The 26,634-nt window shown below is 47.0% G+C and overlaps 1 protein-coding gene across 2 annotated transcripts in view; it reads right to left on the bottom strand.

Annotated features, from left to right (window-relative positions):
- RBM20 (RNA binding motif protein 20) overlaps positions 1-26,634 on the bottom strand; it is a 273,263-nt gene that overhangs the window by 6,257 nt on the left and 240,372 nt on the right. For both annotated transcript variants that reach the window (XM_066601410.1, XM_066601411.1), the window contains 3 exons: positions 18,663-19,242; positions 15,309-15,410; positions 15,065-15,186 (listed from right to left, as the gene is read on the bottom strand). In XM_066601410.1, coding sequence (XP_066457507.1) covers positions 15,065-15,186; positions 15,309-15,410; positions 18,663-19,242 — 804 coding nt within the window. The remainder of the gene's footprint in view (positions 1-15,064; positions 15,187-15,308; positions 15,411-18,662; positions 19,243-26,634) is intronic.

Below are 26,634 nucleotides of genomic sequence, written 5' to 3'. Positions count from 1 at the left end.
TGGGTGTCTCCACACACTTTTTTCGGTGCTCTCCTTAAGGAGACACAACACCACTTCTGACCCTTTCTTAAAACACGCATGTAACAGAAATACTCTTTTCCTTTAATGTGATGTATTCTGCACTACTTAAGACCGGGCTCACACGAGCGCAAGCTCACTGCACATTATGTGTGTGATACGCGGTAATCTGCAGGCATGACAGTGTATCTCACACATGTTGTCACACACGGTCTTCCTCGTTTCTTTCTTTTTTAGTTCACCACTCTGTAACTTGCGTATAAACGTATAGCGTTTAGTATGCGCCTGTAGAAAACAATAGGGCTCTATCGCGTGTAATGCGCGGTAAAATAGAACATGATGCATTCTTTTTTAAGTGCGTATTATACACAACGTATTTATGCAAATGTGAATGTATGAGAATCAATGCACTTTCATTGACTACATTCACTGGTAAGTGATGCTGGTGTGAGCTGTAATATTCCATCAGCTCACATACACTATAAAGCCCCAGACCACAAGGCCTGGATACATCCTGCGCAGATATAGGGGCCAGCAATAACATTATCTGCTCCCTGGGGGCCAATATTGACATTGATAAGTGCAGAACGTAAGCAGCATTCTGCGAGGCGCAGCGCGATGGACACAGCCACGAATGCCTTGCAGATGACACCATGGGTGTGTAAAAGGAAACGCCAACCCCTCTGATGTCACCCTGATATATGTCGGCTCGGGTCAGATGTTGGCTGCGGATGTCGTCTGCTACTTTGAGCCTCGTATTTTACCAAGGGATAATGACAGCAAAGTGCAGAAACCTATTAAAAATGATAAGCACGCCAACTGTCTCGTAACATCCCTTTCTGGGGCAAAGCCCAGCTCATGTCATCTACTTAAACCTTTCAAGTGAGAGCATCTGTCTGTAGTCTCACTAGCACTGGGCTTATGGATTTAATTAGAAACAACATTTCAAAAGGTGGGATATCAGGACAGCCTCAGACTAATCAAGTGTATGACTGGAGGGCGAGCCTTTGGGAATACAAAAAGCTTTCTGCCAGCAATATCATGTATCGTTCTGTATAGCCGTGCCAGCGGTTGGCCCTAATGATACAAAGCTAAACAGCTTGGAACATCCTGATCCCGCCAGCAGTGAGAAGGTAATGTATATCGCCATCCAAAATGAGATGGCTAGTAATCTCTGCTTAGTGCGCACAGCCGGACATCAGTTTTATAGTGTCTTCACCGACCAAGCTGAGATGTTCCTCTTAATGGATGGTAATATTACTTCCTTCAAATCAAATGTTAGATAGAGACGTCAAAACAGGCTTCTCGTTAGTGAAGAGCGGCTTCATCGTACTGCAGGCAGTATGGGTAAGATGAAGACAGTTATCGTCAGGGTATAGCTTCCCATATAATCTGCAACAGATTACAGGAGCAGTAGTGCGCATAGGGTTTCAGGAAATCTCAGCCATACGCTGCAGAACAAATCCACAGTATAGGGTCATGTTCACACGGCGGATTTCCCTGCAGAATTGACATGAAATACACAGCTAAATTCGCTTCCTAAAGCATTTTATTGATTTCAATGGAAATCCATGCCGTAATCTACACATTTCAAATCTGCATCACCAAAAAGAAAAGTGACCCGGATTCTACATTGGGAAATACACACATAGATTTTTCCCAGAGAAATAGGCTAAATGCACATGAGGGATCCAGGTTACTACAACTGTAAATGGTGATTTTCAGTGCAATTTGTAATTTTGAGGGCTCAATCACACGAACAGCAATCCGCGCATATTTCCGTGCATAAAAACGCCCATACCGCGTGCAGACGAAAATCCACATGACCAGGTCCATTGCCAGCCATATGTTCTTTATCTGGCAGGTGCAGTTTTTCCGCGTGGATCGACGCTCGTGTGACCAAGCCCTGAGACGGGATCCACCCATAGCCAAAACTGACCTGCTTTGTGATTTTAAATCTGCAGTATGTCAATTAATGCTGTGGGTTTTCAGTGCACCCCTTCAAATGAGGGTGTAAAATCATAACTGAAATCCTTGTCAAAATGTGTGTGCTACAATTCCCAATAAAGGGTTAAGCATAGATTTGAAGGAAGTCTGTCATCCAATTGGTGGCGCTGCAGAGTTATTGTTCCATCTTATTTGCATATTACCCAGAGGAGCATGGATGGCTATGTAAGTCTCCTCACTCACCTTCTAGGTGCTCTCCCTAAGGAGAGATGTTACCCTTCCCAACGTACATCACAGGCCTCTCACTAGCCAAGCCCGGATCCTACTGCACATTAACGAGGGGCAAAGCCCCCGAAACGGCTGGCCGCGTATCGATTCTGGCATGACTTTCAATTCCCAATCATTGCTCTACAGATCTGTATAAAGGGTCAAGCATTGATTTGAAGGAATGCTGACATCCAATAGGTGGCGCTGCAGAGGTATTGTTCCATCTTCCTTATTTACATGCGGACTCTTGCACAAATCTGTAGCAGAATATGTTACATGTGAACGCAGCCCTCATGGCTCATGCCCACGAGCAACGCAGGATATGCCCGCGGGTCAACGTCGCGAGAGTACCGCGATTAACAACAAAAACGTTCTTGTGAGTGATCGTGGATTCCCACGGTCTTAATTAATGCCATATTAATGGAGACCTACCGCGGCGTAAATCCGTACAAAATAGAACATGCCACGATTTTTATCCCGCTGTGGAAATCAGTGGTAGAATTCCGCATGTGAGCATTGGCAGGCAGAAAGCTGTTAGCTGCGGCATTCATGCACGTTTTTGCACTGCGGAAACGCATAGTGAGTCCGTCCGTGGGCATTCACCCTCAGGCTGCACAAATGAGGGCAGCCGATTACTGCGCGATACCAGCCGCTCTGGACAACGAAATAAAGGGGATTGGCTGAGAAGTTGCAATAGGTGACATTCAGCATTACGTGGCGTACTTGTAGGAGCGGACTGAGAGGGATTAATCCTTGAAGTAACGCTCTGCACAAGTGTTTGATGGGAAATGTGGTGGTGCCTGGCTGCTATAGGAGTCAATGGGGCAATGTGCCATATCTCAGTGGTCTGCTTCCACGTCTGCTATCATTTATGTTGGTTGCACGCTTTGAGAGATGCAGCAGATTTACAATGTGACGAGCCGTCTTGATACATTTTCTGGAGATTGCATTATTTTTGATGACTCGCAGACCCATTGCCCTCTATTTTATGACAGCTTGCATAGAAAGAAAACGTGATATTTGGCTGTAGACTAATGCGCCTTCAAGATTAATCGCCTTCCTTTAAGCAAATATGTCACCTAGGGTATTTTTTTTCAAATTACAACCAGATGCTGAAATATTTACTTTTACTCTGGTTTTATTTTATGATAATAGTTTTTCTCTTCTGTTCATACTTATAGGGGCGACTGTACTCGGCTGTCTTCTTCAGTCTCATAGACAGTGGATGGAGTGGTAGTGCACATGTGTTTCCAAAACCCCGTTCCTATGATGATCAGTGGTGGTCCCAGCAGTCGAACCCCCAGCACATATCACATACATATATCACCCATACTGTGGATAGGTGTAAAATGCTGCTGGTGGGTCAGCTGCTTTAACCCCTTGAGTGGCGGGTTTCCTACCACCCTGTCGTGCCCACCAGGGCAGGTTTTTTAAAATGGTCTAATCATTGAATTTCAACTAATTTTGCAGTTGCGTCTCAAGAGCCATAACTTTTTCATTTTTCCATTGACATGGCCATATGAGGGCTTGTTTTTTGTGGGACAAGTTGTGATTTTTTAAACAGGGGGGAGGAAAAAAAGAAATGGGCAAAAAAGAAAAAAGGGGCCATGTCATTAGGGGGTTAAATAATGTATTAACTTCCTTCTCTGGGTCATTACGACGCATGGATACCACATGTGTGATTGTATTTTTGATTTTTTACAAAGTAAAGGGAGACAAGTGTTTTTATTATTTTTTTTATAATTTTTTAAATTTTTTTTTTTGTCCCTTTAGGGGACTTCCACAGGGACCCATCAGGACCCCTGATCACATTCCAGGGGTCCGATGGTGACAGCCCTTTACATGCTGCAGTGACAGCCCTTTACATGCTGCAGTCACATAGACTGCAGCATGTAAAGGGTTAACACAGCAGAGATCGGAGGTTTTCTCTGATCTCTGCTGTAAGAGCAGGTACCTAGCTGTCCTCTGACAGCTAACAACCAGCTCTCCCTGCCACAGAGACCATCGGCTTGCTTCTGACAAGCCGATGGTCTCTATGGCAACCTGTAAACAAAGCAGGAGATTGCTGACATATCGGCAATATCTTCTGCTGGTTTTTCAAAGCCCTTGCTTTGTTCTCTGTGGGTCTGTGCAGGCAGAGCACACTGTCACAGCTTGTGGCATTGTGCTCTGCAGCTCCCATAGTGATACATAGCCCGGAAATCTTCCGGGCTATGTTGCTATGAGCAGTGGAGCTCGTCCCGGAAAATTTCCGGGCGTGCCACTCAAGGGGTTAAAAGAAGATTAAAAAATGAAATGGAAGAAAACAAGAGATGCGCTCCCCAGTAGTGGATGGATATTGGAGGAGCAGGATGCTGATATGTGCCTGGAGCATCCTCTTTGGACATCTCTTATCTGTTGCACCATAAATGTAGCTCTGATACAGTGTTGCACTCCTGAAGCCTTTTACTTCAGTGATGATTTCCTCCACTACCGGGACAGAAATACCTTAGGGCCTGTCTTTTGTTTCTTTTTTCATTTCATTTTATGGTCATTGACAAACCCAAAATCCTCAGGAGGGTCACCCCAGTGAATACAGCTAGCCCTGGAATACACACATGCTTGAGAGTAGTTGTGAGCATGCCTTCATTTTGAGGTTCACACTATTTAGATACATCGTCCATGGAAGCACTCTGCCTTCTTTTGCCTTTTAGGACTGTTTAAAGGAACTCACTGAAAATTACCATGAAAAACCAAACTTAACTTAAAGCAGGAGCGTGGAAGACAGCCTTGACCGGCCCTAAAACTGAATGCCCATTGGCCAGTTACACTGTGCCAAAGCAGCCATTTCAGGCCATGGAGTGGTTGCGTGGGGGGAAATGGTCTTGTTACAACTGTCTGGACATCCCCCTTTAGTTAGCTTTTGATTATTATGGTAATTTTTGGTGATAGACGTCCTTTAAGGCTCTTGTTATGTGAACACATTTGGGGTATGCATCGGGAAAGCTCTGGAGCATAACCGTAGGCCCCCTATTATCCTGACAGAAGCCAAGACAATGTTTGGACTTTCATCTAAGGCCAATCCCCACAAACGTTTGTAAAAAACAGTGCATCTTTTACTCAACTCTCTACTGCTTTTTTGTGTGCTTTTGCCTGAGTTGTACTGCATACTTTTGCACAGTAGCAACGCAGGACAGCAAGCTGATGATGTCAGGACAGCAAGCTGATGATGTCAGGACAGCAAGCTGATGATGTCAGGACAGCAAGCTGATGATGTCACAACTTGTTTTTCCTCCCAATGACATAGCAAGCTGCGTGAAAAAGGCTGTAAAATTCAGGATTATGCATGCAATTGCGTACTTACTGTGTTTTTACGCAACCCATTCATTTCAATGGGCGATCTAGTGCTTGAAAATAGAACATGCCGTGTGCAATGATAAACACGCTGTGCATAAACGCTAGTGTGAGATGCCCCATTGAAATGCATGAAACCTTAGTGCTGCGTATTAAAACGCACATAATATGCAGTAAAAAACTGCTTGTGTGAGAGTGGCCTAAGGCCTCGTGTGCACGGGCCCGTGTGGTTCCCCAGTGCAGAATCCCGCAGCAGATTCCAGCCGTGCCCACAGTCATGTGGCTAAAAATGACATGTTACTCACCTGTCCGGACGCGGCGCTGGTCTCCTGTGTTGCGGCCGGATCATCTTTCTTCCGCACGGTGGATGCGCTCGGCACATCGGTGACATGTTGTGTGAATGCGCCATGCTTTCTTTTTTTTTTTTAATGTCCTGCTTTCCTTACATTCACGGCTGTGCCGTTGATCGGACGGCTTCCATTGACTTCAATAGAAACCATCCGTACGGGAAAACCGCGGAAAATGAAGCATGCCACGAGTGTTTTCCCGCACATGCAATCCGTACACCAGGGAAAAATCTGCGGGTATTTAGTTACCTGCGGGTGCCCAATGATTCCCTATGGGCGCGGATCGCACGTGCAGGAAAGGATTTTTTAAATGAATTTTCCCCGTGGACATGAGGCCTAATACCTTTTACCTATACTGATACATTGTAGCAAACTGCCTATAGCTCCCAGAGAATTGTAATAAACCCTCCGCGGTCACGTGTATCGGGTCCGCTCAGGTAACGGTACAGCGACACATTAAGGCCACTCAGCGCTTTATCATCTACAGCAATTAGCTACAATTAAGAAATAACCAACATAAAAAGCGCATCTTTTATTTGCTGCATTTCTATGGTAGCAATAAACACAAGAGGGGCTGGAAACGCCATCACTGTCATCTGCGGTTTGTGCTCTCTGGATTTAGGAATTCAGCGCCCCATAAAGTCGGGTGTCCATGAGCTCCGCTGACGGGGCGGTGATCAGAGGCTTTCACTCACTGCTCCCTTCACACCAGCTGCAGCTCACTGGCAGGCCTCGATGTAAAGTTATCAGCGTGGCATCAAAGTAATTTGCCCACGGAGCAGAAATATGGACTTTATTTAAAGGGGAGATGTATTAAACTAGAATCAAAATAATATCCAATGTAAGCCATTTTATAAAAGCTGTATAGTCCTAAAATGTGGTAGAAATTGTGTTTCTACTTTTTTTCCCATCTTCTGAAACATAAACAGTTGCAGGGGTCCTACATATGTGCAGACACTCCTGTAGTCTATAGTGGATGTTCTAGTGCACATGTGTCAAACAAAAGGCCCGCCGGCCGAATCCGGCCCGCTGCCTCATGTTGTGTGGCCCGCGGCGTGCCGACGCCGCTCCCCACTGAAGCGATTACCAGCTGGGGTGTCGCAGCTCCCCGCTGGTAATCGCGCTGTTACCGCTGATCCCGGCGCATACTGATGTCAGTGTGCAGCCGGGAGCCTCCTCCCCTGAGTCACCTGCTCATCAGTTCTGTAGGAGAGGACTCGGGGAGGAAGCATTCCTGGCGCACACACTGACGTCAGTGTGCACCTGGGAATCAGCTTGAGCAGAGGAGGAGCGGCGCTGACAGCTAGGAGGAGGTAAGTATATGGGTTGGGGGGCTTATTATTACTATGGGGGGCTTATTACTACTGAGGGGGGGGCTTATTATTGCTGAGGGGGTCTTATTACTACTGAGGAGGGGGGCTTATTACTACTGAGGGGGGCTTATTATTACTGAGGGGGGACTTATTATTATTACTGAGGGGTGTTAATATTGTTACTGAGGGGGGGTTAACGTTGCTATGGGTTTATTACTACTGAAAGGGTTAATATTACTAATTGGGCCCCTGTGGGGGTCGTTATTTTTACTGGGGCCACTATCAGGGTCACTATTAGGGCTCGTTCACACGGGTGTAATTGTATTTCGGTCACGCAAATACGCTGCGTATTTGCGCAATTGAAAATCGCTTATGCCTGTATATTTGTGTACGCAAAGAAGAACGCAGATGGCCCACTGAAATGGTGCGCAAATATGCAGTGAGTACACAGGTTCCCTGCACATTCACCACGTATTTGCGCTGCCCAGTCACTTCAATCGCCTATTGGGGTGCGTCGTACGTAACAATATAGGTCATACTGTGTGAAAATATACATAATGTGAATGACTCACTGACATCAATGGCTTCTATTCACTGCATATTATGTACGCAAATACGCTTGTGTGAACAGGCCCTGACTATACTGTCTTAGGCCCCCTGCACACGGGCGGAAATTCCGCGGCGGGATTTCCCGCAGAATTTCCGCCCGTGGAAGCTGCCATAGGATTGTGTTAGAAAACGCAATCTTATGCAGACGGACGCGATTTGTGAAATCTTGCGCGGAAAACAAATTGTCGCATGCTCTATTTCTCTGCGGGTCTCGCAGAGGCCTGCACAGAAATTTCACTCCCAGGCCGCTGGCTCCACTCTGTGCATGCGCCGGCAGCTAGCACATAACAGAGCCGGAGCCGCGGGAGCAGGTGAGTGCCGCGCTGCTCTCTGCAGGGGCTCGGGTCGGGTCCCGCTGCGAGAATTCTGCAGGCAGCCTTACAATCGACCCTTTGAAGGTCACCATAAGCCTGATGTGACCCTCGGTGAAAATGAGTTTGACACCCCTGCTCTAGTGCATAAATGCACACATAGACTTTAGTAACCGCACAGAGAGAAGTATAACAAAGAGCTACACATGAACATAGCAGGGCAAGGAGAATGGTCTGTAACCTCTTGCACCTTTTAGGCCACATTCACACGTGTGGCACATGTGTTGTAAATGTTCTCCTCAAACTACAAGACGCACAATGTGGTCTTGAAAATATTCTTCACACGTGGCAGATTTTGCAACACAGATTTAGGGCATGCTGTGGATTTTCGCAATATGTTTCAATATCAGGACTGTCTAGGAACTTTAAGGCTGGGTTCCCACAGGGCAGAGTTGCCATCAAAATCTTGCAGTTTTGCCACGAAAAACCGCGGGATAAGTGCAGCTTCAAAACCCGCGGCACTTAGTCACGGGTTTTGGAGCGGCTTTGCCGCATGCTTTTCCGTTGCGGACAGCTCTCCCATAGAGAGGAGCGAGGCCGCAACGGAAAAAAGAAAATAGACATGCACCGGCTTTACTACGACGAATTGTCCGCCCACATAGATTAGTGGACGCAGGCGGATTTGCCGCAGCGAAATTCCGCAGGCAAATCCACCCTGTGTGAACCCAGCCTAAGGCCTCCCTCGCACAGGCGTTTGCAGAAACGCAGCGTTTTTCAACGCTGCATTTGCTGCAGATTCAGCCCGGTTTCAGCAGCGCTGGCATGCGTTATGCCAGCGTATTGACTGCGTTTTCAGCACAACTTAAAAGGCAGCCAAGTATGCTGGAAAGACAAAAATCAATCCTCACCTAGCAGGTCCGTCAGGGTCCCAAGCCACTGATCTGTGGGGGTGCCCTAGGCTTCCCCTGCACTGACAGATCATCTGTTGCTGTAAGTGAGGTTTGAGAATCTCACTTCCAGCAATAGATTGCTGTGATTGGTGCTTGGCGCTAGCTCGATGCCCAATCACAGCCATTCATTGACTGGCTCAGCCAATCAGACTTGGCGAGCTCTAATAGGCTGAGCAAGCGCCAAGAACCAATCACAGCAATCTATTGCTGGAGGTGGGGTTCTCAAACCTCGCTTACAGCAATAGGTGATCTGCCAGTGCAGGGGAAGCCTGGAGCAGCGCCAGAGACCAGCGACCGGGACCCGGACATGCATAGCAAGATAGTATGTTAGGTTGAATGAAGACAATGTCCATCTAGTTCAGCCTGTTTCAACCCCCTTGTTGGTCCAGGGGAAGAAAAAAAAAACGCAATGAGCCAATTAGCTCATTTGGAGAAAAAAAAATAATTCCTGACTCCACAATGGCAGCCAGAGTAATCCCTGGATCAACATTTGAGTTTAACAACCCGACGGTCACCTAATGTCTATATCCTGTAATACCACAGCGCTCTAGAAAGACATCTAGTCCTCTTAAACTCCTCTATGGATCCTGCCATCACCATGTCCTCAGGCAGAGAGTTCCACAGTCTCACTGCTCTTACAGTAAAGAACCCCCTTCTGTGTTGGTGATGAAACCTGCTTTCCTCCAATCGTAGCGGATGTCCTCTTGTTACCGTTGCAGTCCTGGGTGTAAACAGATCATTGCAGAGATCCTTGTATTGTCCCCTCATGTATTTATACATAGTTATTTGGTCGCCTCTTAACCTTCTTTTTTCCGGGGTAAATAATCCCAGTTTTGGTGCCTCTCTGGGTATTCCAGTCCCGTCATTCCATGTATTAGTTTAGTTGCCCTTCTTTGAACCTCCTCCAGTACTGTAACATCCTTCCTGAGCACCGGTGTCCAGAATTGTACGCAGTATTCCATGTGAGGCCTGACAAGTGCCTTATATAATGGAAGGATAATGTTCTCGCCCCTTTTTTTCTATCTAATGTAGCTAGGGCTGATTTTCAGGGTAGGGTTTATATTTCAAGGCCTTCCCTCGAAAATTGGTGTGGGTAACGCTGCCAAAAACGCGGCACCAAGTTGTGCCGTTTTTCAGCAGTGCTGTCAACGCTGCCTATTTATTTCAATGGGCGACGCAGGGCTGAAAACGGCCAAAGATAGAATATGCATCGCTGTCAAAGCACAGCTTTGCAGGCACTGCGTTTTGACTCTTCTGTGAGCAGCCCCATTGAAATTAATGGGAGCGTTGTACAGCATTTAGCGCTGCGCTGAAAAGGCAGCGCTAAATGCTGTACAAAAACGTCTGTGTGAGGGAGGCCTAAGGGATCATTCACACGACCATATCCGTAAAACACTGTGGGGGTCTCACAGCATTGTACTAGTCTGCCCGAGCTGGCAGAGAACGTGTGTGGCAGCGAGTGCCCTGCAAATGATCGCATAGCTCATGCACACGGTCTGACCACATAGCTCACGCACACGGTCTGACCACATAGCTCACGCACACGGTCTGACCCCATAGCTCACGCACACGGTCTGACCCCATAGCTCACGCACACGGTCTGACCACATAGCTCACGCACACGGTCTGACCACATAGCTCACGCACACGGTCTGACCACATAGCTCACGCACACGGTCTGACCACATAGCTCGCGCACACGGTCTGACCACATAGCTCACGCACACGGTCTGACCACATAGCTCACGCACACGGTCTGACCACATAGCTCACGCACACGGTCTGACCACATAGCTCACGCACACGGTCTGACCACATAGCTCGTGCACACGGTCTGACCACATAGCTCACGCACACGGTCTGACCACATAGCTCACGCACACGGTCTGACCACATAGCTCGCGCACACGGTCTGACCACATAGCTCGCGCACACGGTCTGACCACCTAGCTCGCGCACACGGTCTGACCACCTAGCTCGCGCACACGGTCTGACCACATAGCTCGCGCACACGGTCTGACCACATAGCTCACGCACACGGTCTGACCACATAGCTCACGCACACGGTCTGACCACATAGCTCACGCACACGGTCTGACCACATAGCTCACGCACACGGTCTGACCACATAGCTCGCGCACACGGTCTGACCACATAGCTCGCGCACACGGTCTGACCACATAGCTGCACATCGCGGCCGTAATACGTGCCGAAATCATAGTCATGTGAATGATCTGTAACTCTACACAGGACTGGATAATCTGCAGCACATCTGTTAGGGTGGACACCCACTTGCGTTTTTCTTGCACATTTTTTTCACGCGATAGCGCTGCGTTTTTTTAAATTCGATTGTCAATGGGACTTTCTAATGTTAAAAATGCATTACAAGTTGGTGCTTCGTGATTTTCCTGCGATGCGTTTTTAACCCTAGTAAGTCCCATTGACAATAGCGTTAAAAAAACACAGCAATATCACGTGAAATAAAAAACGTGCAAGAAAATCGCAAGTCTGTGTCCACCCTTAGAAATGCACAACAACAAAACCGCAGCGAACAGTGCATTTTCTTACAAAATTGCTGCCATTTTGCCACGGATTTCTCCATATGTATTGCAAAGTGTTAAACCTGCAGAGAAAATCCAAAACAAATTGATATGCTGTGGATTTCAGATCCGCACCAAAGGCAGTGCCACACAAATCCATTCTGCATCACATTAATCACATTTCTTCGGATCTTATCTATTTTGCTGCTACTTTACGGGTGCCTTCACAACGGCGATGAAATCGCACGATTTTCCAGCGCTGCAATTCTGAGAGAAATTGCTAAATTATTAAGCCAATGGCTCACTTCACATTTGCGATGTTTTCACACTTGCGACGCAGCGTGAAAGAAAAATCGCAGCATGTTCTATCTTTTTGCGATCTCATCCATTGTCGCCAATGGGGCTGGCAGCAGCAGCACCGTCCCCATGTGACAGCTGCAGCAGGGGATTCCTTCAGCCCCAAGGGATGTGAGGCTGTCACTTTCAGGGGCTTAGCCTTGTTCTTAATGGAGCTGACAGCAGCAGTGACGGCCTCATTGAAAGCAATAGGAGATCATTGCGATCTCCTGCAGCTGCTGTGACAGCAGCGGTAGGAGATTCCTTCACCCCCGCGGGGAGTCCCCTCATCACTGAAAACTGTGACAGCAGCGGCAGGGTGTTCAGTGATAAAGGGACTCCCCGCGGGCGTGAAGGAATCGCCTCCTGCCGCTGTAACAAGGAGATCTTCCAATGTTTTCATTGGGACCGGCGTTGCTGCTGCTGCTGGACCCATCGAGAACAAGATTAAACCCCTGGATGTGACAGCGTCCAGGTGTTTCACATCCAAGGAATCCCCTGCTGCAGCTGTCACAGCCTCAGCAGGGGATCGCTATCTTCTCCATTTTGCTTTCAGTGGGGCCAGCGCTGCTGCTGACACATTGAAAGCAGTGGGAGAACACACAATCTCCTGCCCCGGCTGTGACAGCGGCGACGGAGATGAAGGGAACCCCCACAGGGATGTGAGGTGGTTTTGTTGTGAAAACACCTCGCAGCTGGGGGTTTGTGAATGTTTGCAAGAGCGATATCGGGACGTGAATCACTCTCGTCAGTGTGCAGGAGCCCTTAACCCTTTCCAATCCAATTTGTACCCCGGTTTTCCTAGGGGGCTTACTCTTTTTCTGTCGTTATACAACAGCGCTATATGCTGGCTAAAGCCAGTACTGCATGAGGTGACACGTTGGATAGGCTCCGACAGCAGAGAGGCTGGCAATATACAGTAAGAGAACCCCGACGGACGTCTTCCAACATCGGAGCTGTACAGCCTTAAATCATAATGTCTTCAGACGTCAGACAGTGGATTGGAAAGGGTTAATGCTGCAGATTTTTAACACGGAAAATCCTAATTGGACCTATCTCATGTAGACATCCGCCTTAGGCCTTATTAACATGAGTATTAAGCAACATTTGAAAAATCATCCAAAACTCGCGACCTTCCGAAGCATTGGATTCCGATGTATTTGAAAGAAGAAGAAGCCCGCGGCAGCATACGGATGCAGTAAAAGTTTCAAAGTCTTTATTCCTCCATTAAAAAGTAGTTGCCATAGAGATGGTTGCTACGTTTCGACCTTTCAGTCGGGTCTTTTTCCAGACTTTTCTTGCATCCGTATGCTGCTGCGGGCTCCTTCTTTTATCTACTGCTGTTTTAGAGCTATAAGTCCGAGCTCCTATTTCCTATGGAGGTCCTGCCCTAGTGGATGATTGTGAGTGCTGCTTGGACACTACATTACTATAAATGGATTCCGACGTATTCATTCAGATGTATGATTCTTGGGCAAGTAAAAAATTTGCACCAGAGAATAATAGCACATATGTGACTGCTTTCGGTCGCTGATTTTATACGCTGCGTCAAAGGATAGGTCTTGCCCTATCTTTTGTTGAGATACACAGGAAGCTCCCATAGACTTCAATGGAAGCGGGGGGGAAAGGGAGGGGGAGGAAGTCACCCGGCGTACAATGCTGGGAAAAGAAGATAGCTTGCCTGATTTAAAGGGGTTGTCCCGCGCCGAAACGGGTTTTTTTTTTTTTTCAATAGCCCCCCCGTTCGGCGCGAGACAAACCCGATGCATGTGTTGAAAAAAAAAACCGGATAGTACTTACCCGAATCCCCGCGCTCCGGTGACTTCTTACTTACCTTGCGAAGATGGCCGCCGGGATCTTCACCCTCGGTGGACCGCAGGTCTTCTGTGCGGTCCATTGCCGATTCCAGCCTCCTGATTGGCTGGAATTGGCACACGTGACGGGGCGGAGCTACGAGGAGCAGCTCTCCAGCACGAGCGGCCCCATTCAACACGGAGAAGACCGGACTGCGCAAGCGCGTCTAATCGGGCGATTAGACGCTGAAAATTAGACGGCACCATGGAGACGAGGACGCTAGCAATGGAGCAGGTAAGTGAATAACTTCTGTATGGCTCATAATTAATGCACAATGTACATTACAAAGTGCATTAATATGGCCATACAGAAGTGTATAGACCCACTTTGTTTCGCGGGACAACCCCTTTAAGCATTATTAGTAATTCTGGGCATTTTACAGCAATCAATGGTTTTCCGTGCTTCAGCGTTTTTATTTGCCGATACGCAGCAGCAGCCCGTGTGAACAGCAGGAGATACGGGGCTGGATCGTGGCAATTCTTCATTCATGCGATATTATGGCACATATAGCCGAACATAAAAACTCATATAGTCGTGTGAAACAGCCCTTGAAGGGGTTTTCTAGGCAAAATCCTCAGGATAGATCATAACTAATCACCAGGGATGCCCAGCGGATCACCTAATTGTCCGGCCAAGCTGTCCATGTGGACTGGAGTGGAAGTACCCTAGTTGACTTCAATCGGAGCCGAAGCAGTTAATACACTTCCGCAACTCTTCCCAATGTCGAAAGCGTAAGTGCCGGAGGTATAGTAGCCACTTCAGCTCACATTGATTTCAATGGCAGTAAAGCCAGCTATGGTACTTCCTCTCCTGTGACATACGGCCGTCCCGCTGCACTGAAGCAGGCTGGGTGATCAGCTGATTGACAGGGATCTTGTGTGGCAGGTCCCCGCTGATTAAGCTTTTGATGAGCTATCCAGAAGACAAGTCATTTTTTTTTCGCCCAGAAAGCCCTTTTAAAAGAGTTGTCATTGTTTAAAAAACTTGTCTCTAAAGGTCTATGCATCCGTCTTCAGCTTCTGAAAGGAGGCGGTGGTGGCAACGCAAGGAGCACAACCCCTTCATTTTAGTGATTACTGGGGGTTTCAGCACCTGGATTCCCACTGATCACAATTTCTGACAAGTCGAAGGTTTTTAAAGCACAGTTACTTTTTCATTGGTTAATGACACAATGTATGAATAAAGCTCCAGAGCCTGCGATGTAGGATTAGCCTAAGAAGGGGCAGAGCAGTGGAGTACCTGCAGGTTCCTGTAGTGTACCCGGCTCCGACAGTGAGAGGTTTTTGCTGCTTCTTCACTGGTGTAGAAGAGGCCACAAAGTTTGCAGTAAAATCCAGTTCTTGGAACCACAAATTCTATACCTACGAACAGTACAAGAGCCAAGTGTGTTAAAGAGCAGCATACAACCTATTTACTGGTCAGTCAGTAACATCTGCATTTGCTACGGGTTTAACGAATAAGACACTAAGTGCTCGGTACCTACCTAGAGGGATGCTTAGCTCCGTGAAGATGTCATCCTGCTCCCAGGACGGCGAGGAGGTCATTTCTTTTGTTACTAATTCTGGGACTTCAGGAGATTTTCCTTCTATTAATAAAGAATTGCTTAAATCAGATGTGAGATACATTAGAGGAAAATGTCACCATTTGTAGCTAAACCCAGCAAGGTGAAGTGTAGGGATCCCGTCACAATGCCCAATCACTGCATCTGTGCCCACAATGCCCAATCACTGCATCTGTGCCCACAATGCCCAATCACTGCATCCCTGCCCACAATGCCCAATCACCGCATCAGGAACCATACACAAGCAAATACAGGGCTGTGTGCAAAACATACAGTCCAACGGACGCAGGGAGCCATGGAAATAAGACTGCTTACATCTCCTAATGGATTTACAGGGCCATGGCATGGAGATGATATTCCTGGCAGCCCGGCATGTGTCATCAAAACGAGCTGACAGCTAAAAGGAGAAATTCTAATAATATGACAATGTTAAAGTTACGTTTATGCAGCGTCAGTGACGGATCTTACGTTTTAGGTGAAAATAGCTTCTGGTAGGAGAGGTGAAATCTGCACATGTAACTGACGGCCGGACTGCACCGAAATAGATGATATCAGTGAGAGAAATGTCAGGGGAAATCAGCTGCTCTCTTCAGTCTATCAATGATGGCAAATGTGAAAAGAATACTGAATTGGAAGCGACACACCTAATGTGTGGTCTGGGAGAGTATTGGTTGCACTTAATATAGATCCAGCGGGTTTAATTACTCACGCCTACGGGTTACATTAACGTACTGATGGATATTCGATATACAGTAGGTGATACAAGTCTTCTCATCCTTGAACAAAAGTGCTTCAAAATATACACATTACATACATTTGGGTAATACAGGGAGTGACTGCCTTTGGTGTCAGAAACACTATCTTTTCTCCTTAGGGGGAGCACCTAGAAGTGAGTGAGGAGACTTATAAGGCCATTCATGCTCCTCTGCGTAATATACAAGTAAGGGAGATGGTGGCTCTGCAGAGGTGTTGTTCTATTTCCCTTATTTGCATATTACCCAGAGGAGCATGAATGGCCTTATAAGTCTCCTCACTCACCTTCTAGGTGCTCTCCCTAAGGATAAAAGACAGCGTTCCTAACCCACATCACAAGCCTCTGTAGCTAAGCCAGAAACTAATTGCACACTGATGGGGGACACACACCCCGAAACAGCTGTCTGTGTATGGATTCTGGCTTGGCTTACAATTCCCAGTCATTGTTACAAGGCTTGTATAAAGAGTCTAGCATTGACTTGCAGAAATGCTGCCTTCCCATAGGTGGCGCTGCAGAGGTATTGTTCTATCTCCCTTATTTGCATTTGGAGTAATATGGACAACTATCACCTCCCTACCATGGAGCAGGCAGCTGCAATATCCAATTAATTAGGTGGTTTAGGACTCTCTCTGTGAGGTTGTTCCTGTGCCTGTCTGTAGCAAGATGGTCACCATTAACCCAAAAAAATCAAGTGTGTGGACAGCATAGAGGCAGCCCACGCTACTACAGGGCCTCCGAAGAGAGATCATGACAAACACACCTGACAGTGGGCCCTCTGTCCAGGGGGCCACTTCGCATTCACTATTTTGTTACTATATTTGTATATATTAATAATATATTGGTATTTAGTCTTGAAAACAATAAGGTGGATGTGCAGCGCGCCTTCCCTGTCACTGATGGGGACAACTAAAGGTACCTTTACATGGGACGATTATCATTATAATAATCGCTAGAGACAGTGATTTGGGTGATAGTCGTCCCATGTACCTGCGACCACCAACAGGGCACTGAGCGATATTTCACTCACTAATCGTTCATTTTAAGCTCACCTAAAAAATAGTCGTGTGAAGACAAACAAACAATTCCTATTATCTCACTTAAAGGCAGACACAATGGAATTGAGTGGAGCTCATTTCAACTGATGACCTCTGGATAGGTCATCGGTAGTTGATGGACCGGGGTCCACCCCGGGGACCCCCATCCATCAGCTGATCGTGCCGGCACCGGCTTCTCTCCCATCATAAGTCATTCACGTGATGGACAAGAAGGGACCTGTTGACTTCTATAGAAGATTGTTTTAGACATGTTCCATCACCTGTACAAAGTTCACTGTGCAGGGGGTGAGCTGTGGCCATACCCTATTGTCCTCTGTGGGAAAGTATTGTGGAGTTCGGTGACTTGTGCAGAGAGGGGGAGGAGGTGGGCTGTAACACCACCAACTGTAAGTGGTGGATCCTATGTTATCTATATATAGGTGTCACCTCTCAGTGTAATCCTGTCTATGATCATAATGAGATGACGGTTGAGAGGTTTTCTGTACAGATCAGGAAGTGTCCGACTATAATGAGGCTTAGTGGGCAGTGTGAGAACTGCAGGATTTTAGGTATTTCTGTAAAATATAGATTGTGACATTAAAAATTAAAAAATATATATATCTATATCAAAATGTTTTACATAAAAACCTTTTATACATTTTCTGATGACACATTCCCTTTCGAAGGATAGGGGATAACTTCTGATCGATGTGGTTCTGACTGCTAGGACCCCCACTAATCCCAAGTAAGGGGGGTGTCTAAAGGTCCCCACAAATGAATTCAACAGCTGTTCATTGCCAGATGCTTTAACCAGACTATCTCTGGCACTCCAATTAAAATGAATGGACAAGCAGCAGCGCATATGCTCTACCGCCACTCCATTCATTCAAGGGACCCTCAGGAGCCCCCATTCTCAGGGTCAGTGGGAGCTCCAACGGTCAGGCCCCCACCAATCAGAAAGATATAGGAGAATAACTTACAATAGTGCTCTAAAACGGTAATATACAGTAAATCTAGTAGAAGTTAAAGAGTAGATTTATGAAAAGCGTCTAAAAGGAAAGTTGTCTTTGTTGCCCTTAACAACCAATCACAGAGCAGCTTTCATTTTTCAAGAACACTGTGAGGAATGAAAGCTGAGCAGTGATTGGTTGCCGTGGGCAACAAAGACAGTTTTTGTTTTAGACACTTTCATAAATCTCCTCCACAGTCTTTGGGAAGTGATCAGCGACTCTTAATAACCTCATTAATTCTTACAAGATATACAGTGAACATAAATGCTCTTGATTGCAACCACAGACATAGATTTAAAAGACACAAAGCCTTAACCGCAGCCCAAAGAAAGATCATAGTATATAAATGGAGTGAGCTAGTACTTCTATATGGCTGCAGCAATCAAGTGATACCATACAGACAAGTTCATTAAAATACTGCACTTTCACAAGTATATGTGTTTGGAGAAGCTAAATTGATGGCGTTCACGTAGCTTACCGGACATGGAGAGCTCTCGCTCACTTCGCCTTTCCTCCTGGGTGTGTGCGTTCACCATTGCCACACTGCCTGTAGGAGAGTCCATTCTCTTATACAGATCTGAACGGATCTTCTCTATATACTCAGGTGTTCCAGGACCGGTAATGTCACCTATATGTTCTCTTGCCGTTTCCGGTCTGTGAAGCCTAGTAGGACTTTTGTCATTTTCTTCCAGTTCATTGCACTTCTCCTTAGAATTCACATTTACATCGGGCACATTGGCAGCAGGATCACAGCAGCTACTGTCGGGGCTCGCGCTCCCCCTGAGCGATGCGCAGCTCATTGCCGCAGAGGAGCACTCACTCTTGCTTCTTTGGCTAAATCGACATTGTATTTTCATAGTGTCAATGTCAAGTGCGCACATCTGAATGCAATTCTCGCTGTCCTTAGGGACAACAGGAACTATTTCTTCAAGCTCTGTAATGTCTGGTTCGACAATTAGATCTTCTTCGCCAACTTCATCTACCGTCACAAGTTCCTCCATGTTAGTTGGGTACCAGCTTTCGCCTTCCAGTTCACTTCCAGTGTCCCAGTCCTGCTCCTGTGATTGGGATAGATGCAGACATAGTTATACGTTGCAATACCTTAAAGAATAACTACATGTACAGAATAGGCGACTCTAAGCATTTTTGCAATAGGTTTTATCAGCCTATTCTGTACATTCTTCTTACAAACCTTCTCTTCAGCTATGTATCTAAGTGAAGACAGGGCTGAGAAAGCAGTAGAGGAAGCTACATCCAGCTGTTTCTGCACCAGCTACAGACAGCTGTTCCCATACACAGTAACAGTTTATTGCTAAATGGTTCAATTTTATTTCTTTTACTTTCAGTCCTCCTATGCTCCCAATGTGTGTTCTATAAATCCCCGTCCCGCTCCTGCCACCATCCCCGGCAGCCGTCTGTGTCAGGAAAAGCCATTCCGTGTTGCAGACAGCTTCTCCCCTACACAGCAGCATCTTTTCAACGCTGGACCCGAAGCACTGTCAGGGACTCAATGCATTGGATGTACACATGTCACAACCCGAGACAGGCATTTATGTAAATGATGAGAGTCGTGGTGATTAGATGGACGGTCTGGTCACCGGAGGCCCTAAAACTGGTTCCCCCCTTGGCCTATAAGAGGCTCTCGGAGGCTCCTTGTGTGTAGTGACCTCTTCTTCCGCTTGTGTGGAGCTTGTTGGCTACTAGACGCCTCTGACGCAAAGAAGAGATTTCACCCCGTTACCAGAGTCTGAGAAGTCGTACTGATGAATTGTCCCCCACCGGGCCGTTCTAACCAGACTGTTAGGAGGTGTTGGGACACAAGGTGACCGGGCTCAGGACGCTCCCTACAGACCACCAGTAGAGAGGAGCATCTGACCAGACTGTTAGGAGGTGTTGGGACCAGTGGATGGGGGCACACAATGTGACCGGGCTCAGGACGCCCCCTACAGACCACCAGTAGAGAGCACCGTCTGACCAGACTGTTAGGAGATGTTAGGACCAGTGGATGGGGGCACACAAGGTGACCGGGCTCAGGACACCCCCGACAGACCACCAGTAGAGAGGAGCGTCTGACCAGACTGTTAGGAGGTGTTGGGACCAGTGGATGGGGGCACACAAGGTGACCGGGCTCAGGACCCCCCTACAGACCACCAGTAGAGAGCACCGTCTGACCAGACTGTTAGGAGATGTTAGGACCAGTGGATGGGGGCACACAAGGTGACCGGGCTCAGGACACCCCCGACAGACCACCAGTAGAGAGGAGCGTCTGACCAGACTGTTAGGAGGTGTTGGGACCAGTGGATGGGGGCACACAAGGTGACCGGGCTCAGGACCCCCCTACAGACCACCAGTAGAGAGCACCGTCTGACCAGACTGTTAGGAGATGTTAGGACCAGTGGATGTGGGCACACAAGGTGACTGGGCTCAGGACGCCCCCTACAGACCACCAGTAGAGAGGAATGTCTGACCAGAGTGTTAGGGGGTGTTGGGACCAGTGGATGGGGGCACACAAGGTGACCGGGCTCAGGACGCCCCCTACAGACCACCAGTAGAGAGGAGCATCTGAGCAGACTGTTAGGGGGTGTTGGGACCAGTAGATGGGGGCACACAAGGTGACCGGGCTCAGGACACCCCCGACAGACCACCAGTAGATAGGATCGCCAGATCATCCGACAAGCACCAGCAGCTCCAACTGTTTCATTGTCTACCTTTCAGAGACATTGTTACACGATGGCTGAAGAACATTTGGTCTCACAGCCCCCATTACACGTACGGCCTCTGACATCCACCGTCGCATCCGTCTGCAGCGTGTTGTGAACGATGAAACTGGATGCTGCAGAGGGGAACTCAGGGTGACTTCAGCCATGAATCCAGGTTCAGTTTGGGCGCTGACGATGGCTGTGTTCGTGTCTGGAGACCTCGGGGTGAGCGCCTCAATCCTGCCTTTGCTGTGGAGTGGCACACTGCCCCCTGATGGTGTGATGGTCTGGGGGCATCGCATACAACAGTCGGTCCCCCCTAGTAGTGGTACAAGGGACAATGACAGCTCAGCAATACGTTCAGTACATCCCGCAGCCACATGTGTTCCTCTCATGGCGGCTTCCAGCAGGATAATGCTCGGCCGCACACACAAGGGGGTCACAGGAGCCCCCACAACATTGTCACACTGCCGTGGCTGCACGTTCGCCGGATTTATCACCAATAGAACATGTATGAGACCACCTGGGATGCCAACTTCCACAGCCTATGAATTTACTCGATATAGGGGCTCAGTTGCAGCAAATGTAGAATCAGATATCACTGTCTTATATGAATGCTACAATCACATATATAAAGTTTCATTCAATTCCAACAACTGAGGGGATGTTACTGACAATGAGTGTGTGTATATATATATTTTTTCTAGGAGAAGGATGCTACTGACACTGAGTCTGCTACATATGCTCATTCAGTATCTCCTTTGCTGGCTCTACCTCTCCTACTCTTCCCTTGCTGTTGGGGTCCCCCAGGGCTCGGTCTTCGGCCCCCTCCTCTTCTCGATTTACACAATCCCTATTGGACAAACCATCAGGAGATTTGGCCTCCAATACCCCCTCCACGCTGACGACACCCAGCTAAACACCTCTTCCCATGATATCTACGCACCTTTCCTCCAAAACATCACCGACTGTCTGTCCGCTGTCTCTAACACCATGTCCTCCCTCTACCTATAACTGAACCTCTCAAAAACTGACCTCCTGTTTGCGCCCTCTCCTCTACTAACCAACCTCATCCTGACATCTCTATCTCAGTGTGTGGCACCATAACTCCCAGCACGCCCGCTGCCTTAGGGTCATATTCTTTTTTTCTTGGGGTCATATTCGACTCTGATCTCTCCTTTAACTCCCACATCCAATCTGTGGCCCGAACATGTCAGCTGCACCTCAAGAACATTGCAAGAATCCGCGCCGTGGACACGCTAAAAACACTCACTGTTGCTGTCATCCACTCTCACCCCGACTATTGCAACTTGCTGATCGGCCTCCCCCGCACCAGACACTACCCCCTCCAATCCATCCTGAATGCGGCAGCCAGGCTCATCTTCCTGTCCAGCCGCTACTCGGATGCCTCTGCCCTGTGCCGGTCACTGCACTGGCTTCCCCCTCAAATGCAGAATACAATTCACACTCACCACCCTCATCCACAAAGCCCTCCACAGCACCGTGCCGCCCTACATTGAATCCCTCATCTCAATCCACCACCCAGCCCGCACCCTCTGCTCGGCTAATGAAATCAGACTGAGTGCCACTTTAATTCGAACCTCTCATTCCTGCCTCCAAGACTTCTCCAGAGCAGCACCAGTCCTCTGGAACACGTTACCCAAAACTACAGGCATGCTCTAAAAACGTACCTCTTCAGAGAGGCATACCACATCTCCTAAACCAAGCCCCTCTGTACTCCACCCGATAACATGCTCCCTGTCCTACTGACTGCAATTCTTGCTGGCCACCGTCAACTGCCCCCTGTAGTCACACCGATTCAGCCACTATACGGCCTGACCATTGTCTATGTGTGTAGCATCCCTCACTCTCTACCCCACCATACCGGGCACATCTCCACCCCACCATACCAGGCACACCTCCACCCCCCCTTACCGGGCACATCTCCAGCCCCTTTACCTTCTGTATCCCCCCCACTATCTGTAGTATATAAGCTTGTTGGAGCCACGCACCCCTACTGTTTCTATCAGCTGATTACTATGTAACTGTGGCTTTTGTACTTTTGTCTCTATCCCCCTGTTTTTGTAGGCGCTGCGGAATATGTTTGGCACTATACAAATAAAGATTATTATTATATTACTTCTAGGGGATGGATGCTACTGACAATGAGTATAGTTTTAAAGCATGTTTTGAAATTATTTGCATTTTCGGGAATGCTCTGCTTAAAGTCGTGTGCCCACAAAGCTTCAGCAAAGTTGTGCTTTCCATTCTTTTGTAACATCATATGAACAAAACCCCAGCTATATCCTCTGATGGACAATCTTGCTCCAGCTGCCTCTAGTGCATTTACTTAGCTTTTACAAAAAACTGCTGTCTTGTTAGGGAAACAATGTATGTGCGGAAAAAGCGCAATTATGACAAAGGAATATGGCCACGAGCGGAATCCGTGGTTGGCATCTGTAAACGTGCAACCATAAATATAACAGTGCAGCCTGTAACTGGATGCAACAGTCTCATGAATGACCACTGCAAGAACCTCCAGGACCAGAGTATGGCGGCAGCGCTGGGCTGGTGAGACATTTTACGGGCGAGTACCATTCCAGGCACTTAGCCACTTTTTTAAAAGTCTTGAAAAAGCCCATTTTAGCATATACAATGAAGCAGAACATTACTGGTTGTGGATGACTGGAGTAAAGTCAATGTTGTGGTCCGTTAATATTAAACGTTCGTTAAGTATCTGATCCATAAGAATCCCGACTGTTACATTTCTGGCGGGATCATCAGGTCTTGCTGTCTAATAATCCAGTTTCCATTGCCCCGCAGGAAGGTTAGTCGTGCTACACTAGCTACTGTTCGTGCTTACAGGACTGGTTTGTCTGCCCACACAGATATCGATAGCGTTAGCTCATGATTAGAAAGGGATAGATTTGGAGGTATTCCCAGAACATTTTTTTCCAACACAAATATTCATTAACCACAAAATGTATCATGTACCATTTGGGACCTGTTTGAATTTCTTCAGGTAGCAAAGTCCTACTTCAATGTCATGGCAGAGAGGGACATATATAGTTATAATTAGTGTAGACTGTTGCGTCTGTGCACCATCTGATATATATCTTTGACACATATGCCCGGGAGCCACTATTGCCAAGGGTAGTCATGCAAAGTAATTTCTACTTGGAGCAAATATGTAAAAGAAGAAAAAAAAACTTTGTAAAGCAAAGCCACAAGGCAAGGTCATTGCAGGGCAATTTCCTTACACAACAGCTATGCAAACCAGTGTCAACTATATATCAAATTCGACTGCTACAGATGAAATAACATAGGCCAGGCACACAAGTCAACGGATCATTTTCATCAATGGGTACAGTTCTTTTTTTAGTCTCTAAATGCTTAAGTTCATGCAACACCATCTCTTAGTGACTGGTGGGTTAACACGGCAAATTGTTGATTTATTATTAGATTAAAGGGCATGTTAGTAGCTCTGCTGAAGGCTGGTGGGATCACATTAAAGGATCATAGCAGAACTGCTTTAATTTGTATCTCCGGTCTGTTGTTTAATCCAAATTACTATACATAATCAAAAGAGCCGCCATTTAACCCCTTGAGTGGCAGGTTTCCTACCACCCTGTCGTGCCCACCAGGGCAGGTTTTTTAAAATGGTCTAATCATTGAATTTCAACTAGTTTTGCAGTTGCATCTCAAGAGCCATAACTTTTTCATTTTTCCATTGACATGGCCATGTGAGGGCTTGTTTTTTGCGGGACAAGTTGTGATTTTTTAAACAGGGGGGAGGAAAAAAAGAAACGGGGAAAAAAGAAAAAAAGGGGCCATGTCATTAAGGGGTTAAATAATGTATTAACTTCCTTCTCTGGGTCATTACGACGCACACGGATACCACATGTGTGATTGTATTTTTGATTTTTTTACAAAGTAAAGGGAGACAAGTGTTTTTTTATTTTTTTAATAATTTTTTTAATTTTTTTTTTTTTGTCCCTTTAGGGGACTTCCACAGGGACCCATCAGGACCCCTGATCACATTCCGGGGGTCCAATGGTGACAGCCCTTTACATGCTGCAGTGACAATCCTTTACATGCTGCAGTCACATAGACTGCAGCATGTAAAGGGTTAACACAGCAGAGATCGGAGGTTTTCTCTGATCTCTGCTGTAAGAGCTAGTACCTAGCTGTCTTCTGACAGCCAAGAACCAGCTCTCCCTGCCACAGAGACCATTGGCTTGCTTCTGACAAGCAGATGGTCTCTATGGCAACCTGTAAACAAAGCAGGACATTGCCGACATGCCGGCAATATCTTCTGCTGGTTTTTCAAAGCCCTTGCACTGCTCAGTGTGGGTCTGTGCAGGCAGAGCACACTGTCACAGCTTGTGGCATTGTGCTCTGCAGCTCCCATAGTGATACATAGCCCGGAAATCTTCCGGGCTGTGTTGCTATGAGCAGTGGAGCTCGTCCCCGGAAATTTTCCGGGCGTGCCACTCAAGGGGTTAAAGGACATACAACTTGAACAAACAGCAAAAGATACTAGCAATACTCGGCATGATATACTACGACTCATCCTTTGTTCTTCTGTGCTTGATATCGCAGTGAACAAAAAACAAAGGAAATGGTGAAAGGAGAGTGGAGGAGCCACTCCATGGGTGGATATACAAAGTTCGTTGGTGAATAGTGGTACAAGTGTAGGTGGGAGGCGCTGCCGGCCAGACAGAGACCTGTACAAGACAGGTTAAGAAGTACACAGTGGAAGTGAAAGAAAAATGGCTCAAGGCGCAACAACTCCAAAAAATGGTGATGATGGTACGAAATAAGAAGATTTTATCATATGAGAAGTATACCCAGCAGAAAAACCTCTTCTTCAGTAAATGCTGGGGCATAACATGCTGGTTGGCTGTAGTGAGTATTTAAGTTGCCATACTAGTACGGCCAATAAGGAAACTATGTATGTCCCCGAAACACGTTTTTCTCCTGGTTATACTCCTCATTTAATAAAATATTCTTGTATTGTACCATTATCACCATATTTTGGAGTAGTTTTTCTTTCACTTCCACTGTCTATAAGGAAACTGCATGTGGTCTGAGCTGTTTTCTCGTGGCTGGGGTACAGCTTGCTGCCACAGAAATCTCCCACAAGGCTCTGGATAAAGTTAGATATTGGGCAATGCAGACCTTCTTCCCTCTCTTTTACAAAATGTTGTCTAAACATATAAAGTTCATGGAAATTAAGGACTTTGTTTCCCAACCAGTTTCCTGTAAACTCCTTCAGCAACTTGCAAAAAGTTGAGATTCTTCTTTGTTTCCCTCTGAACCTCAAAGATTTGAGCAATAAAGTCTGCTAAGGGTCGCTTTTTATTCTACAAAAAGGGATTGTCATTCAGCTTCTCCAGTATAGGAAGGCTTGAATAGGCTTAAAGGTATTTGGCAGCGCGGCCATGTATGCGGACCTCCATTCCATTAACTTCAATGGGACTACCAAAGACTGTCGAGTTCAAGCCCTTGGCAGTGTCTGACGGTCCCGCTGAAATGAATGGAGTGGAGGCGTGCAGGTACGGTCTTCACTGTCAGAACATGAAGACACGCTGGGGATGAAACCTCAGAATCTGTGGAGCTCCCGGCAGTCGGACCCCTCTAATTAGCAAGTTACCTCCCATCCTGTGTTGGGGTGAATAAACACTTTTAGACTGCATTTGGGAATAGTTCATAAATATAAGCCTGATAGATCTCAATATCATTCTAATT

This window comes from Eleutherodactylus coqui, chromosome 4, assembly GCF_035609145.1.
Source record: "Eleutherodactylus coqui strain aEleCoq1 chromosome 4, aEleCoq1.hap1, whole genome shotgun sequence".
Classification (NCBI taxonomy): domain Eukaryota; kingdom Metazoa; phylum Chordata; class Amphibia; order Anura; family Eleutherodactylidae; genus Eleutherodactylus; species Eleutherodactylus coqui.
Note: the sequence above shows the minus strand (reverse complement) of the source record. Positions and strands in the feature narration are given on the sequence as shown.